An 18,151-nucleotide genomic window follows, 5' to 3' on the forward strand; every position below is an offset into this window, starting at 1 on the left:
CGCTGCTGTCCGCACATCCTTCCCCCGCAGGCCATGCCCAAGTACCCACCTGCCCAGAGAGGCAGAGGCCTGGCGCTGGGAACAGTGCCCAGTGACCGCCCCCTCGGGGACACTGAATGAGCAGTGAGTGCTGTGAGCCCGAGCGCGTGGGTTTTGGGAGGGCTCCTAGAAGCAGGCGATGGTTCGGCAGGCCCCGAGGCCTGGCTGTCGCAGAGGCCTGAAGGGAAGGGGACAGGGCCCAGGGACGGCCATGTCCAGGGACAGCTGTGCCAGCAGGGTGGGCTGCAGGGGCCGAATGAGAGAGGAGTCTGTACTTCTGTCCTGCAGGGGCTAGGGAGCCACAGAGGGCGGCAGGCAGTGGGAGAGACGGCCCGGTCAGCTCGTTACAAAGCCTGCTCCGTGGCAGCGTGGCAGGTGGACCGGGAGGGGACGGGCGGCACGGACGGTGCTGAGGGCACAACGTGAAGGTGGGCGGGGAAGGTGGGGTCTGGAGCTACCAGGACAATGGCTGTGCCGCGTGTGGGATCAGGGACTCCCGTCTCTGGCCCCATTGCTGGGCCGTGGCCAGTGCCGGAGCTGGACGGGAAATCTGGGCCCGTTCTCCGCCCTCAGGCTGCACAGACAGACAGTTCGGCTGTCAGCTCCCCTCTTACTGGCTGTGTGACCTCAGGCAAATTACTCAGTCTTCGTGAGCTTCGGGTTTCTCACCTGTAACTTGGAAATACCTACCTCTAGGGGCTGCAGTGAGAATTAAATGAGATGCTGGGTGTCAGGGGTTTGGCACCTCGCCCGGCCCCAAGCTTAGGTAAGCCTGGGTCCCTGGGCGTAAACCCCACCCGGCTCCAGGCCTTGCCGCCCTCCCACAGTGCGGAGAGGAAGTGGGGACTCGCTCCACTGGGGTGGCTGAGTGCCTCTGCTGACCTCGGGTGGGCTGAGAGAGGCACAGAGGGGGGTGAGGCTGCCGTGAGCATTTGGAGTTTGAAAGTGGGAAGAAACAGGCCTGGACCGGTGCCAGAAGTGGGTCGAAGTGGGAGCCTGAGCTGCCGTTCTGCCCAGGGTCCCCAGGGGCGAAGTGTGAGAACAAGGAAACTGTACCCACACGCGCCAGTCCCCACAGTGTCGGGACAGACCACAAGCTGTCCTGCTGAGAAGTGACTGACAGCAACGAGTGGGAAGCTCCTGAACCCCACAGCCTTCCGCGGGGGGCCGTGTCCGGTGGGCACGGTTCTCCGGCGTGTGGCGCAGGTGGCAGCTGCCCCCACGAGCCTGGCTGCTGGGCTCCGGACAGCGGAAGCACCGCCAGGCTCTGGGGCCACCTGAGCACTTCCTGACGCCCTGCGCAGGCCCGGCTGTCATGCTGGCGGTCACGCCTGGCCGACGGCCTAACCCATACGTGTCCAGAGCGCTCTCACTTATCCGCTCTTCACCTCCCACCGGATCCCAGCAGCGCGTCCTCCGCAAACCCCCCCGCGGGCCCGAAGGGCTCTCTCGCCCTCCCCGGAGTCGCGCCTGCACTCCGCACGGACCCCCCGGCACGGCGCGGCGCGCCACGGCGTTTCCACTGTTCAACTGCATTGCGTCCCGGTCTCCTGAGACTCACTATGAGGCTCCTGGAAACCAGAGTTAACTGGTTTTTATTTCATTAGCATGTAGCACAGGGCCTGGCACACACTGGGTACTCGGCAAATGCTGAACAGAATCCGGCTGAGAGGAACGAGGGGACGAGCGTCGGGCTGTCACGTGTGCTCGGTGTTCATTCACACTCGTCTTCCGAGGCCCGTCCACTCAGAGCAGGAGACCCGGCTGTGGGCCAAAGGGAGTGGGTTCCATGACAAGCGGGCTGTGTGCAGCTGTCACACGGGATGCCTCCCGACCTCGACAGCTGCGGGCTTCCTTTAATCAAAAAGGCTTCTGTCAACGAGGCCGTCCAGGGCCTCTGCAAGCCTGCCGGTCACTTCAGCCTGAAACGAGCCTGTCACCGTGCAGAGCAGGCCACTGCTTAGAATGGCGACTTCACTCTTTACGCAAGTCCACACTGCTGCATTGAACAGTTTTAAATTTTTCTCCACTTTGAGATATAAGTGATTCACGGGAAAACACAATTTTTGCTTTGAATGAAAGCTCTGACACACACACGCACGCGGCCAGGTGCCCTCACGAAGCACGCGCTCGGTTCCTGCGAGCTGCCTCAGCCCGTCTCGCTCGCCTCCACGCAGGTCCCTGAACCACGAGCGCAGCGGCAGCAGGCGGCGAGCCACGGGGGCAAGAGACCGAGGCACGGATGTGCGCGTGACAGAGACCAACACCGAGAGCTCCAACAGAACCGAAGCGGGGCCCCTCACAGCCCAGGCAGCGGCAGTGAGACGACTGGGCAGCTGCTTCTCACTGGGGCCCTTCGATACCCCAGCCGGCGGAGACGGCCGGCACCAGCTCTGGGCCGCTCCTGCTGTTTCTCGGGCCGGAGGACCTGAACGCGGCCCCCGAAACAAAACACAGGCCAAAGAGCACAAGGTGGCCTCAAAGCACCATCCGTGTAAGGCTCTATCTCCACACAGCTTCCTCCTCCTTCAAATTCCAGCAAGAACTCACACTTGCACCATGTTTGACTTTAGGAAACACATACGCAGCAGTCTTACTTAAGTGACCTGGTGAGACAGGTGGACAGAGCCACATGGGAGCCGCTTGTCCAGGCTCCACTTGATCCACTGAACTCACTGAGGGCGACCTGGCAACCACTTTCAAATACCTCTCAAGCTCCCGGTGGAGACGTCGAGACACCTCTGCATCTCTGTCACTAAACCCTGCCCCGGCGAGGTGACCGCTTCACTACGTCTTCCAGATGGAAAAGACAGAGGATTCAAAGCTGAAAGCCTCAGTGCCAGGCCAAAGTCTGGCCTTGCAGTCGTGGCCTGCTGCTCCTGGCCACGTGAGACAGCGGGTGAAACCGCTCTGTGAGGGAGCGGTGGGGTGTGGCCTTGTCCGTGAGGGGGACACTTCAGTAGACCGCAAACACCCTCTGTAACAAAGTGCTGAATCACAGGGAATCCTTTCACAGAGAAGGGATGAGAGCACGGGGAGAAAAACGGCCAGGTGGCGGTGCAGGGAGGGATGGCTGCCCCGAGGGCACGCGCACCGAGGCGACAGAGGGTGGCTCTGTGGACCCCCAGGACACGGGAGGGCTGGAGGAGCTGAAGGTTCCAGCTGGGTCAGCGCCCACAGCTACCTTGCACCAGCAAACGAAAACTCAACTCTCCCTTGAGGAAGCATCCCCTATTCGGGGCCTGGGAGTTCTTGCAGAGTAAGTTGAACAAAACATGACCCTGTAATAAAAAACCACTACACATAAAGTGAAATAATACATCAGTAGAAACAACAGATTTAGATCCTCTGGGTTTCAAAAAGCATAACTACGTGTAAAATACTTAAAGAAGGAAAAGATGAAAATAAGTGATAAAAGAACAGGAGGATATAAAAACTTAATAATATATTTGAAAAATAAGCTAAAGCTGAGAAATAAGAATTATAGTTGGAATTAAAAACTCAAACTTAAGTGGCAGGTTAGACACAATAAGAGAATCACTTAACTGGAAGATTATCCAAAAAAAAATTCTCACAACAGACTGAGAGACAAGGAAACGAGAAACATGAAAGAGAGCGCCAGGTATAAAGAAGAGACCCACAAGGTCAAACAGATGAATCGCAGAGGCCTGGAGAGAGACGACAGAACAGTAGAGAAGGACCACGGAGATACGATGGCCGAAAACGATCAGACAGGAAACTAACAATGGTCCCTATGCTAAGGACTCTAACGAAGAAAGGAGACAATGTACGAGAACAAATAAATAATGTGAAAAGAAAGGTGAAAGCTCTAAGAAATTATCGAAAAGAAATTCTAGAAATAAAAAGCACTGCAAGAGAAATGAAGAATGCTTTTGACGAGCCAATCAGGAGACTGGACAGAGCCAAGGAAAGAACAGTGAGCTTCAAGATATGTCAACAGAAACTTCTCAGACTGAAGCACAAAGAGAACAAGAATAAAAAACAAAACAAAAAAAACCCCAAACCAAAAACACCGCCACCACCATCAACAACAACGAAAAGAACAAAACCTCCAAGAACTGTGGGACAATTTCAGAAGATGCAACACGATAACTGGAAAACCAGAAGTAGGAGAACAGATGGAAGAAATGTTTAAAGTCGTAATGTTGAGAACTTTCCCAAATTAATGACAGATACCAAGCCGCAGATCCAGTAAGCTCAGAGAAAACCGAATAGAATAAATGCCCCCAAACCTACACCTAGGCGTAGCATATTCCAACTGCAGAAAACCAAAGATACAAAGAAAATCTTGAAAGGATCCAGGGGGTGGAGGGAGGGAAGAAATCCCTATACCTACAAAAAAAAGGGCAAAGAATTACCGAGGACATCTCATCGGAAACCACGAAGCATGAAAGCGTGGAGCCGAATACGTTTAAAGTGTTGAAAGGAAAAAAACCACCAACCTAGAGCTCGGTATCCAGAGAAATTCCCCTTCAAAAGTGAAGGAGAAATAAAGACTTCCTCAGACAAACAAAAACTTAGGGAACTCATCACCAGCAGACCTGCCCTGCAAGAAACGTTAAAAGATTTCCTTCAGGCAGAAATAAAATAACACAGGTCAAAGAGATCTACATAAAGAGAAAGCAATGGAGAATGAATAAATAAAAGTAAATAAAATCTCTTATTTTTCTTATTAATTGACCTAAAAGATAACTTTGTTTAATAATAATAGCCAAGTACTGAGTGATTAATATATAGATAAATGAAATTAATGACAGCATGTTGCAAGGGATAGGAGGGAGGGATTGAGAATAATCTGTTGAAAGGTACCTGCACTACATATGAAATATAGTGGTATTATTTGAAAGGGACTTAGATTAGTTAAAACATATATTCTAACACAATGGTTAACATTTAAGAACATAAGTATAATCAACATACTAAGAGAAAAGATGAAATGACATCAGAAAATGTTCAATTAAAAACAGAAAAGGCAGAAGAGAAGCCTCTGCTAACAAATAGGAAACAGATACAAACACAGTTGCTATTAATCCAGATACATCAAAAATCTCTTTAAATGTGAATAGTCTAAAAATGCCAATGGAATGACAGGATTATCAGAGTATACACAGGCGCACACGCACATGCACACGCACACGCACCCCTACGAGAAATCTACTGTGAGTACGAAGACCCCTGTAAGTTAAAAGCAAAGGCATGGAGATATACCGCACCAACACGAGTCAAATGCTGGAACGGCTATCTTAATCTTAGTCACATCAAACTTCAGAGTGAGGAAAACTGTCAGGGATAAAGAAGGGCATTACCTAACGACAAAGAGTCAGTTCTTCAAGAACAAAGAACAATCCCAGAAATGTAAGCACATAATGGAGCGTCAAACTACACCAGGCAGAAACGACGGAACTGCCCGAGAGGGAGAAGAGCCCGCGCTGTGGCTGGAGGGGTCGCCTCTCCACTGCCAGAAGTGGACAGGGCCAGCAGACAGGAAATCGGTGCGGAGGTGGCTGAACCCGACAGCACCATCGATCACTGGGCAGAATGACACCTACAGACCACTGCACCCATCGGCAGCAGATGATGCGCCCTTCTCAAGGTTGCGAGGGACAGCCGCCACGTCGTGGGCCATGACACCTGGCAGGTCGGAAGGGCCCTGGTGCCCTGGCTGCCCTCCACACTTGGCACGCCGCCCGTCGGAACACCGCACGAAACCACCTGGCCTCTCTGAGAAACCTGCTCTGACGTAACTGAAGACCAGTGTGGGCCATTCTAATTTAGGTCGTCGGTTCTCTAGAAGGTGCTTCTACCAGCTCCGACGTACTGTGAACTCACAATGCACTTAGGTGCAGACATATCCACAGTGTTCAACCAAGTCAAACTAACTCAAAGAATACACACTAATTTTGCAAGACCAAGTAAATAACAACACAAGCTTGTTTAGAAAAACAAATGTTTTTCTACCAGGTAAAAGGAAGTTATTTTGCCACATACATCCCATTTTTCCAAATAAAAATGGCATCCAGCCAATGTATTTTAAATGAGTCAGAAACAGTCTTGACACGAACAGCATAGTGACTGAGACATAGAGCTTAACAGCTCGTCCTCTGTATCTGCCTTCACACCCATGAACCTTCCACGGCTACCGACTGGATTAAAGTTTACAGGGCGTCAAACAAGAAGGTTTTAGACACAGACAATGAGCCCCCAATGTTTTCTCTTCTGTCCTTCTACAGACTAGCCATAACATCCTGAGAAAAGGCCAAAATTCAGGGTTTAGAAAATTCAGTTTTTAACTAGAATGTCCCAACATTTCATGACTTAACTCGAAGATCATTAAGAACCAATTTTTAAATAGCTTCTACCAGCAAGAAAACGTAGGAGAGCGCTCTACGCGCATGTCTCAGGGTGGCTCCAGGGCTGGGGAACCACAGGACCTCGTGGGGAGGGCACGCGCTCGCCTGGGGAAGAGGCTCGAGGCGGCCGGCCACCGAAACCGCTCGGCTCTGAACACAGCGAGTTCTCACTTCACGCTCTCGGTAACTTCTGTGACTTTAAGCGCAACAAGGTACAATGAAGCTGATTTTACCACGAGGTAACTGATATGAACAGGGGTTACCTCCTCCTGCCCATTATCAATACGAGTGAAACGATGCAAACGCGAACGATGTTATTCAGGGCCTGCTGCACGTATCTGAACACACTGTTTAAAATCACCATTAATAAAGGCATCGTTAAATGTGCACAGAGAGCAATATTCAAACTAATAAAATGTAAGCATAAATTTGGGTAGTTACCAAACACTTACAGTAACAGGACGTGACGATGATTATTCTAGTCCAAAGCAGTGAGTGTTGACCCCCTACCTCTGCCCTTCCCCAGCACACAGACGGGGCGAGCCCCACTCAGGGACCAGACCTGCCCCTACTCCAGGGCACTGACCCTCAGGGAAGAAAATGTGCACGCAGCCTGAGAAGGCCCCTCCAGGCCCAGTCCTCCGCCCGCCCCTCCCAGCTGAGAATCCCTGTTCTCAATGATCAAATTGGTAGACTTTGGGGGAAATTCTACTTCTGAATGATTAGAACTTTAAATCAGAATCACTGATAAAAAGGAAAAATCGGAATTTATGGTAAGAGCTAATTAAGGTAACTTTGGAATAGAGAGGTAAAGCTGTCTAAGGCTAAGCTCCCTGCAGAGCCTGACGCAGAGGAGGAAGACAGGAGCCAAGCTCTGCCTGGGCCCCGCCCCTTTCCCCAGCAGCTTTCAGCACTGGCTCCCGCAGGCCCCGCCGCATCGGTGCCCAGGCCCCTCCGCGGGGTGCTGCTCAGCGCCCGCCCGTGCAACTCCAGAAGCCCCGGTTCTGTGCGCACAGCGGGACTGCTTCAGAGCCTCAGCCCCGCTCGTCTTAGAGCGCTCCGGCTGCCCACGTTAGCAGCTGGGCCCCAGGAGCCGTGATGGCAAGTGGCCCTGAGGATAACCCGAGACACCAACATCATCTGAAAACCTCGTTCCATTCTAGTTAATTCTGCAGGAAGAGACCATGACTTTCACGATTGGTTTTACAGTCATAAAGGTTCAAAATTCCAAAAGCGTAAGAGACTATGACGAAAGGAAACGCCTGCAGCCCTGCCCAGCAAACGGACAGCTGTCCTGTAAGAGCTGCCGGTCTACAGTGTTGGTGTGCCATGCCCTTTCTGCCCCGACTTACCTTGCTGTGTGTGAAGGGGGGTGCTGTGTACAAGGTGGGGTGGATGAGAGGGCGCGGCAGGTGTGGGACGGCGTGCAAAGGCACGTGTCCGTGGATGTGGGGGTACAGATGCAAAGCGGGGTGCGTAGGCTTCTCTGGACTCATGAACTGATGGCCTGGAGGAAGGGCTCCAGCCGTCATCGCTGACACTGGCAGTCCAGAAGCTTCTTGCTTACAAACATGACATTCACAAGTGTCTGGAGCTTGTTCAACCTAAAAGAAAAAAAATTACTTGCTTATTTAGTGCAACAAAGACTGGTCTGAATTAAAGTCAGTCACCCCACATTTGCCAGGCCCCTCCTCGCGACATAAATGAGGAACCCTAGAGCCTGGGACTGAAGACACCCGAAGAGCCCTGCACCTCATCCCCAGCTGGCATGTGCTGGGGCAGCAGCCACAGCAGCCCGCATCCTGTGCCCGTCTGAGAAAGGACCAGGGGACCGGTAAAGATGGCAGAGTGCAGAGAGGGAGCTGGAAGCAAGGACAACGAGACCACCCTGCTGCACGCGTGCTTCTGCAGAGGCTTCAAATGCACCGGGGAGGGGCTCCCGGTCAGCTGGGACGAAGCAGCTGGGACTCCTCTCCCCAAAACAAGTGTGAACTGAACACAACTGTCAAAGGCAACGTCCTGAGGCTCCTGAACTCAGCTAAAAGGAAAAAACAAATTGGGAGGCGTTTATCCGTGGTCTGCTAGAACCCAAGGTAAGAACAGCAAAAGTCCGGCCTTCTTGCCTGGGGCTCTTTCTATTCCCAATGCCTCATGCTCCTTAAAAACTAAACTGAGAAAAAACATAATCAAAGAATAGCAGAATTAAAATGGTACCTTAAAATTTTGTATAACACGAAAAAAGAAAGTAAAGGAAGAATAGAGGAACAAAAAACGTGTGAGACACGTAGAAATAAACAGCCAAAGGCAGATGTAAACATCGCCAATCATTAAATGTAAATGAAGCATTCCAAACAAAAGGCAGAGATTGATGGACAGGATGAAAATGCAAGACCCAACTAAAACATTTGAAGACTTATTCTAGATTCAAAGACACAAAGAGACCAACCTTAAAAAAGATGAAAAAATATGTAACACGCACACAGTAACACTAAGACAGGCAGAATGGCTAGATTAATGTTAGCTAAAGTAGTGTTTAAGAAACATTAGCAGAGAAATAGTTCATTAGTGGCAAAAGGGTCAATACATCAGGGAGACAGAACAATAATTCATGGGTACACATTCGATGACATTGTCCCAAAATGCATGAATCAAAAACTAGCAGATTTGAAAGGGAAAGAAACAATCCAAGTTAACACTTAAAGACTTCAATATGTCTCTCCCAGTAATTCTTAGAACAAACTGACAGAAAATCATTATATATGAGTTCAATAATGCTATCAGTCACTTTGACCAAACTTCCATTTTTAAGACACTCTACCTAACAAGAGCAGATTATATAATAAAATATATAATAAAATAATAAAACCAAATTATTTTCAAGTGCACATGGAACATGATCTAGGATAGACCATATGTTAAGCCATAAAACAAATCTCAGTTAATTGGAAGCTCTAAAATCAGTTATCTTAAGCTTTACGTTCCACAAACTAGGACTAACCCCAAAGAATATAGCAAGAAATAATGAAGGTAAGAACCCTTAAATGTTGGCAGTCAAAAATTCTTGGCTGTGACATCAAAAGCATGATACAAGGGAAAGCGTGACCTTTTCAGCAAACGTTGCCAGGGCAAATGAATATCCACAGACTCAGAAAGATGAAGTTAGACCCTGACCTCACACCATAAAGAAATCTGAGTCCAATGAACCTAAAAACTAAGCAAGAGCTAGAACTATCAATCTTCTAGAAGAAAACAGCTTTGTATTAGGCAAAAACTCTTGGACGTGACGTCAAAAGCATGATTTATAAAAAAGAAAAAGATAAACTGGAATACATCGAAACGAAAACCTTGCTTTTCAAAACACCATAAAAAAATTAACAGACATGTCACAGACCAAGAGAAAGTATTCGTCAATCATAAAATTGATAGAGAACTTGTACCAATACGTAAAAAACTCTCGGAATTCAATAATAAGGTAGAAAATGAATGCCCTTAAATCTATGAAAGAATGCTCAATTTTGCCCATAAAAAATGAAATTAAAACAAACTCCAAGGAGTTACCGTTCCTTATCTATCGGCAAAACTCCAAAACTGTGACATCACCCTCTCCCGGGGGCAGGGGAGGCCATCGCCTCGGACCCGGTAAAGCCACTGCTGGTGGCCAATCCTAGGGACGTGTCTGCTTACGTATAAAACGTCAGACGGATGAGGTTGCTCCTGAATAGCTCACAATGGGGAAAAAGAGAAGCGAACACAGTGCCCATCGTCAGCAGGGGACTGAAAAGAAAAACAGAAACAAGCATGACGTGTGCACACAAGGGAACACCAAGAGGCTGGCGGAAGAGAAGGGCGTCGCCCTGCGGACAGGAAGTGGCTGGGGCGGCCGCTGGCATGAGCAGCACACAGTGGGCACCAGCACGCGCCTCGTGGTCAGGAGGGGGACAACAAACGTCTGTGTTTGCAGAAGAAAACACTGGAGGAACACAGCAAATGAGCATGACTGGACACCTACTGGGCGAGGGACGGGGCTGGGGCGGTGCCAGACGGCAGGCAGGGAAGCGGGGAAGCGGGGGGGAGCAAAACTCCGCAAAATACTCCCTTTAACGTCACCTTTCTCGTCCGAACCTCAGACTCTGCCACTTATTAAACGAATTCATCATCCAAACACCTCCACCTTCATCTGTTCTTACTTTCATTTGAAACTTGCTTGAGCACCTACTATAAAACTATGAGCGTCTAAGAAAAAGTCAGTCCGAAGGGACATCCTCACCTTCGGTTAACAGAAAACAGATGTCTACCGGGGGGGACGAGCTCTCATAAAACCAACGTTTGCGGAAGTGTTAACGTTCTACTACTTTATTTTATAACCCCCGCTCTTTGCTTCTTTACAAACAAAACAACTCTGTGCCATCTAAACACCGGGATGTCGCAAAACTGAGACTGCTGGTCACAGATTCAAGCACGAGAAACAAGATCTGAACGGGGCCGCGAGGTCTGGTTTCTTCTCTAAGGACGGCTCGATTCTCTCCAGCTCTAATCTCCGAAAGTTATTTAAACTGACACGACTCTGTACTTAACGATGCTGTGTTTAGAGAAAACACACAGAGGTGACGGTCCCTGGCAAACAAAGTCTGGAGACATGAAGCCACACCTGCTGGGTTGGGTGCGACGGGGGTGGACTGTCCACTTTACTCTCCTCGGCCCTGGGGCTCCCGCTTCCCAGAGCCCCATCTTCCTTCGGGGCTCCTGGCGGCTCCCCACTGCTCTCGCCGTCCGCCTCTTCGTCGTCGGCTTCTGAAGAGCTACTGCTGGTGCTGCTCACCTGCGGGGACTGTGGAAACAGCCCTCAGCAGGTCACACGCCTCAGGACAGAGGAAGGGAAAAGCCAGACCGCAGACCCCCGCCCAGCGCCGCCCCAAGGGGCCCGGCCGTACCTCGTCCTTCAGGGCCATGTTCTCCCCGCCGCCATTCAGGTCGCCGTGGATCCCGTTCATGTGGGCCACCACCTCGGCGTCCGCGTAGTTGCTCAGCGGGTAGATGTCAGCGAATTTAGCCGACAGGGGAGCGACATCCTCGTCGTCACTGCAACTGAACAAGCAGAGCCGGTCACGGCGAGGCCTGCGCACACTGCTCACCCCTTGGCAGCGTCGCCCGGGCACTCACTCAACAAAGGGCCTGGAAGACCGCTACATACAGGTCATCAGACCGATGTGACGTCTCCCTCCGGCGTGAAGTGCCCTGGTGTACAAGGGTTCCCTCGGCCACCTCCGAGCAGACACCGTTCATTTTCAATTAAAACGGAAGGTGTACAGAAAGCCACCTTAGGTGTGCGGTGTCTGTTCTCATAATCACCGGCTTCCCAGACACAGCTGAACAAAACTGTAGAGGCACCTATGTCACAAACACTGGAAGTGCTTTACTACCAGGCCAGCTCTGGTCAAATCAGTCATGATCTTAAATACCAACTTCGACAAGACATATAGGCAATGGGCAAGTGGAATATTGACGAAAAAATGTGAAATTTCAGGGCTGTAGCCTGCGGGGAACACTTTTTAAACGATTGATTTTCTGGTGCATAGAAAGAGCTGGCAGAATCTCCTTCAGCGACAGTGGCTCAAAGCATGACCATAAAAGGACGCTGGGCTCTACATGCACAGGCTCTGGGGGCGTGTGGAGCCTGGGCACATGGGACCTCCAGCAGGAAGAGTTCTGAGAACTGGTGATCTGCCGCCTTGAAGAGATGGTGCCCAGAGCTGCCCCACACAGGTGTCTTTCTTGTTCTTGGGAAAACAAGGGTCGACACGCACGATGCTCTATGACCTGGCGCTCACCCAGGGGCGCAGACGGCACCCGCCAGGCGAGGGCTCACAGTGCTCCCACTGTGGCGGAATGTGTCGCCTCGGTCAGCACGCATACCTGCTCCCGAGGCAGTCCCGTCAGCGTAACTCACAGACGAGGAAACCGAAGTTCAGAAATGAAACACGCAAACCATCTGCTCCTTTACCCTGGGACCGGGCAACTAAAGCGCGGATTCCACTTGGCCAACTTCGAGGTGACACCAAGAAAGCGACACCACTAACCAAGGCCACACTGGAGGTTTTCGTCACAGTGTCGACATCTGGAAGACGCCAGCCCCCAGAGGCCGGAGGCCCAGGTCTGGGAGCAGGGTGGGCACCCCAGGCCGGGAGGGAGGCCTCGCAGCCCCTTTCCTCCCCTCAGTACAGCGTATGGGCCCGCAACGGACGGCAGCAGCTCTGACACCCAGCAGGGAGGGACCGGCCCATCAGATGACACAGGTGTGGCTCAGTGTGGAGCTGGCTGACAGCAGCTGTGGGGGCCCCAGGCCCTCAGGCTCGGGAACTGGGCATGGGTCGCAAGGCCTCGAAGCACCGAGTCCAGTGAAAAGGGCCTGGCGCTCTGGCCCGTCCCCCTGCAATGTGTTTGTGAGCCCACACTGAGGTGTAAAGGCTGAGGGCAAGCCTGTGTCACCGTGAGCATGAGGGGGACACCCAAGGAGAGCTGAGCTGCCCCAGCTGGGGGCCCACTGGGACCCACAACGCCACAGGCACCATGACGCGGGCGCACACCTGGGTTTACTCAGGTGCAGTGGAAACATCCGTATGCAGCGCCCCCACCAGCTACGGTGCCGCGCCTCAGCGCAAGGCAGGCTCACAACCCTGAATAGATGTGGGACCACTCGCTCGTCTACAGTGTGAACGGGTGACAGCTGCACAGGCACCTTGTCTGGACAACGTGGGAGCATGACGACAGAGCCTCCCGGCTGCCCGTGCTCCAGAACAGATGCGGGGCGGTGGGGCACGGGGCGTGGGTGACACACACAAGGCAAGTGGCGGGAGGCCCTCTGCAGGTGGGGCCAGGCCCCATGTCCACCGCCTCCCCAAGAGCTGGCCCCGCCTGGAGCCCAATGATCCACCTTTTATTTCAAGTAATGACACAGTGTCAAAGTTTGGGTTTACTGATTTCATGGTTTAAAGATCGTTTAAAAAAAAAACAAAAAACAGCCCTTTTCCTTGGACAGCACTGGTGACAGACATACTTCTGCAGCCGGCACCTAAATATTTGAACTTGTACTACAAAGCCGCCACTTACAAAGTCGGTGCGGAGCCGCTCTCTGCGAGGATGAGTCTGGGGTGCTGCTGGACGGTGATGGGAGAGCTGGAGCCTGACCCTGAGCTTGCGGATGAGACACTAGGTGGGCGCATCTCAGAGAGACAGTCGGGAGCAGAACCCACTTGGAGTGGCAGCTGGTGAATGTGGGCGTCGCCGGTGACGGGGGGGTCCACGATACCACACGTGAGGATGTGTGAGAGGCTGCAGTCGTCGCAGGCACACCTGAATGGGGAGTAAGGACAGTTGCCGAGGCGGCCAGAGCGTGTGAGACCCGCGCTGCGGCCCGCTGTGCCCCCCGGCACGGGCTCACCGTCTCCGGTAGCTGCAGTTGGGACAGTCGGGCAGGCTCAGCCGGGACGACAGCACGTGCCTCATGGCGTCCGTGAAGCTGTTCTCACCAGTGACCACTTTCTTATTCGTTAACTAGGCAGGAAATGCAAAACAACAGGTTGATTTTGCAAGACACGGCTCCCATCACGTGGTGGGTATTTTTCAGTAATTATGATAACACGTGTCATGCTCATTTAGAAACCAATGGTCACAGCTTCCTAAAGTGGGCCAGGGCCAGGAACGAGGCAGCAGACCTGGAGTGCGCAGGAGACACGGGGTCGGGCCACACACAGGCCAGGGGCCAGGGCGCCAACAGGCTTCCTCACCAGCAATGCGCTGCCACACCCCTCACGGCGGATGCCTAACCTTGACCCCGAACCTGCCGTGTGCTCGGTTCTTGCTGGGCACCAGCGGCACAGAGATAGCCTCTGCCCCCAAGGAGCTGTGTCAAGAGGCATTCATGAGGCACGACAGGCCTGGGTGGTCAGCAGGCAGGTGGGAAGGAGCGTGGCCATGAGGAGGCTGGCCGGAGAGGGCAGCAGTGGCAGACGGGATGGGCAGGAGCTGCGATGAGGGAGGGCGCCTAAGCCCCTGACCGACGAGGAAGCATCTGATGTCAGAGAAGGAGCCTGCCGGCTGCTCTGCGAGGGGATGGGTGGACAGCAGCCGTGCGGAAGCGCTGGGGGCGGGCGAGGGGGCCGCAGTGCAGTGCCCTGTCTGCCTGCGGCGCCCGGAGACCATGGGAGTGAGGAGGCGGGCGCAGGCGTGGCGGCCAAGGCCAGGGCCCACGTCTGAGGCCGGCCTGAGGCCGAGGGGCTGAGAGAGATAGAGAAGGCAGCGCGGAGACGAGCCTGCTCGAGGGGAGGCCGGAGCCGTCGGCCACGCTGAAGGCGCAGCCCCGGCGCGGCGTTGGGGGGGGTGGTGTCTGAGGGGAGCCGGCCGGGTACCAGCCCTGTGACCGCACTGTGTCGCCCTCGAGCGTGAAGAGGGCACTGCCCGCCCAGGAGACTGCTGGGCGGCTGTGGGCTGGAGTGGGTCACGTGGAATGCACAGCCTTTCCTGAGGGACGCGCAGGGGAACGCGGGCTCCTCTGGGCTCGGAGCGTGGGTGCGGGGCCTGCGTGCGGCCACTCGCTCTGCAGTCGCCCGCTTCCATTCCCTCAAACTGCCCCTCCTACCACAGCCTCACCTGCTCCTCCAGGAAGCGCCGGTGTTTAAGAAGCTCCCAGTCGTCCGTCAGTGTGCGCTGTTTGGTTTTCACTGTCATCTAGCAAGAGGACATAAAAACACAAAATCTTAGCGCCAGCATGAACTACCCAGGACACTTCCGCGGGGAGACTGTTTGAACGACACACAAGAAACGTCACCTGCAAACAAGAGAAGGTTCACCTGACTTTCTATCTCAGCATCCTGCTCAATTTACTCAAATCATCGCAGAGATGAGTTCACGTTAAAAAGAGAAGCTGAGATGTCAGAGCTGAAACTGTCAACAGAGGAAATGGGTAGTTCCCACTTGCTGAATGCCCGTTATGTGCCCTGCATGCGCTGGAGATAAAAATGAAGATGACGCTGTGTGTGAGGGGCTCAGGTCCAGAGGAGCCGCAAGCAGGCAAAAAGACGGCGTGGACGGCCCCCCAGGATGTCACGCGGCGTGAAACAGGCCGACAGGAGGAGCAGAGCTTGCGCGGGGCACCTGCGTGAGGCCCTGGGGGAGCCGAGGCCAGAGGTGGGAGGCAGAGCGGAGGGCCGGAGGGCCGGCGAGCTGCTGTTTAATGGGCAGAGGGTCAGTCTGGCGGGACGGGGGTCCTGGAGACGGCGGTGGGATGGTCACAGCACTGCGCACGCACACGATGCCACTGAGCTGTGCACTTTTTCCTAAGCACACTGTACCCAGATACGGTTAAGACGGTAAACGTTATGACCTGTGCGTTTACCATGAGTAAAACAAAACAAGAAACTAAAAATGGGCCCCAGGCTCTGTCCTACTTGGGAGGGGAGGCTATGAAAAGGTTACATCTTGATGTTTACCTAAAAGTAGTCTTATACTTATCAAAAACTTAAAAGTAACCACCAAAAGGATAGAAATGGGAACCATATTTTATAAGATAGTAGGAGAAAATGGGAGGATGAATATATTCAATCCTAAAGGCAAGAATATATAACAAAAATCCTCTAAAAGAAGTCAAAAATAATTTCAAAGAATAAAACCCATACATTTGAGGAGAATTTTAAATAGTTTCAACTATTAGAGAAAAAATCAAAGTTGAAATTAGTCTGTTTAGAAATAATTCACAATAAAAGCCCCACGAATCAAATTTTATGAGATGTGCCCAACACGTGGGAAAAAAAGTATAGGTTTAAATGCATTAGAGAACAGAACAAAGTAGAACAAAAAAAGACTGAGACGTATGCACTTAATGTAAGAAGCCAAAAGAACAAAACAAGAAACCAATAAGGTGGGAAGGAACCGAAGGTAACACCGGCCAGTACAGGGAACACGAAGAAGCAAATGTGGTCACTGACCCCGCGACTTGGTTCCCCAGCCCTGTCCGCAGCTGAACAGGGACGAGAGGGCACCGCAGAAGCGGTGGGGTGGGAGGACCCGCGACACGGGCAAGTCTTCTGAGCCACCAGAGAAAACGCTTGTACAACTCACACTCCCCGCATCCAGACTGGGGCTGCCGCCAGGGGCTCCGGGCTACTCTGTGTGGCCTGCGTAATGTCTGAAAGCTGGGTCGCCCTGAAGAAGCTTTGAGGTTTTACCTAGCGGTGCCGGCTGCTGGCTTCTCTCGACATGTCAGCAGCTCCGTGGCACCCCTCCGAAACAGCGGGGCGATAGGCACACCGCCGCCTGCGCCCTGCGGCCCCCACGCCGAGGACAGGGCTCTTCTTTTGGAGGAGAAAGCGCTTTCTCCAAAGTGTGACAGAGAGAGGCCCTCACAGCCGCCATGCCGCCCCTGTTCACTGCCTCCCCTAAGCACAAGCGCGGGACCCTCCACCTGAATGACAAGGGCGAGTTCCTGGGCAAATATCAAATTGTGAAGCTCACACATGAAGCCGAGAACCCAACACAGAGCACCAAACGTAACGTGAACTGAACAGGGGACGGAGAGCGACCTTCCTCGTTCTTCCCCGCCACAGAAACGAACCAGGCCCCTCTACCGAGTCCTCGTGCAACAGAAAATCTAAGCTGTTCCTGCAAACTGAACCAACATGGCAAGTGTCTCAATTCATCCTCTGAGACTAGCAGTAACTTCACACAAAACAGACAAGACCTCAAAGACGAAAACTCCACAATGCCTCGGAATACAGATACAATAATCCGAAATAAAGCAGCAGGTAATCAAATCTAAAAATGGATTAAAAAATAATATAATCTAGTAGGGTTTACTCCCAGGAATGCAAGGATGTCTCAAAATTAGGAAATCTAATCTCGATTCTTTCAGAAATATATAAAATAAGAAAAAACATACAAATTCAATATCCTTTTTTTTTAAACAAAAATAACCTTACAAATAAGCTCAAAAAAGGAAACTTCTTTAATTTGCTAGAAAGTATCACGGTCTGCAGGCGGGCATCAAGGTGAACCGTGCAAACTCCCCCGAAGCCAGGAGCTGAGCGTGGATGCCGTGAGCAACGCTACCACCTGTGACGAACTTTGAAAACGCTGAAGTTGAGACGCTGGAGATGAGACCAAAACGGTCCTTATCTGCAGAAGACACCATGGTCTCCCAGCAGCTTAGGGCGAGCGGCTCGAGACCTACTGCAGCGCAGACGGAGCTTGGCGAGGCAGCTGGACGCGACGCGGCCCGGCTTTGCCACAGGCACCAGCACGGACGTTGGGGAGTCTATTCGCCATGAAGATGCCACTCACCCCAGACCCCAAACCACAGAATACCCAGGTGCAGGCTCGGAAAGACGTGTAGAAACTACGAAGCCGTCATCCAGGACACAAAAGACGACGACCAGAACAGCGTGCGATCGGCACACCCCGGGCTGGGAGGGGCCCCGCTGGCCTCCTACAAGGAGCTGGCAGCAGCGCATGTTTAGGGAATGAATTGAACAGAGGCGGCGGGCTGGGGTGCCATCTGGAAGCCCTGCTCCGTGTCACCTGCGAGGCTCCGGCTGATCAGCCATCCCTGCCCTTCAGGCCCCACCTAACCCTGGAGCCCTGCTTCCCTGTCCTCCACCACTCCGAACGTCACCTGCCCGACACAACCGTCTGTGTCTGCACTCCCTCTCTGGCAGATTAGGAACGGAGAGAGAGTGGGCGCTGAAGATCCC

General features: G+C 52.6%; 1 protein-coding gene across 1 annotated transcript in view; it reads right to left on the bottom strand.

Annotated features, from left to right (window-relative positions):
* Positions 1 to 18,151, bottom strand: part of FAM193A (family with sequence similarity 193 member A) — a 55,632-nt gene that overhangs the window by 24,486 nt on the left and 12,995 nt on the right. The window contains exons 5-10 of the mRNA XM_025051842.1: positions 15,057 to 15,134; positions 13,849 to 13,961; positions 13,518 to 13,760; positions 11,342 to 11,495; positions 11,059 to 11,238; positions 7,763 to 8,014 (exon numbers count right to left, since the gene is read on the bottom strand). Of these exons, the coding sequence (XP_024907610.1) occupies positions 7,763 to 8,014; positions 11,059 to 11,238; positions 11,342 to 11,495; positions 13,518 to 13,760; positions 13,849 to 13,961; positions 15,057 to 15,134 (1,020 nt within the window). The remainder of the gene's footprint in view (positions 1 to 7,762; positions 8,015 to 11,058; positions 11,239 to 11,341; positions 11,496 to 13,517; positions 13,761 to 13,848; positions 13,962 to 15,056; positions 15,135 to 18,151) is intronic.

This window comes from Pteropus alecto, unplaced genomic scaffold, assembly GCF_000325575.1.
Source record: "Pteropus alecto unplaced genomic scaffold, ASM32557v1 scaffold5, whole genome shotgun sequence".
Classification (NCBI taxonomy): domain Eukaryota; kingdom Metazoa; phylum Chordata; class Mammalia; order Chiroptera; family Pteropodidae; genus Pteropus; species Pteropus alecto.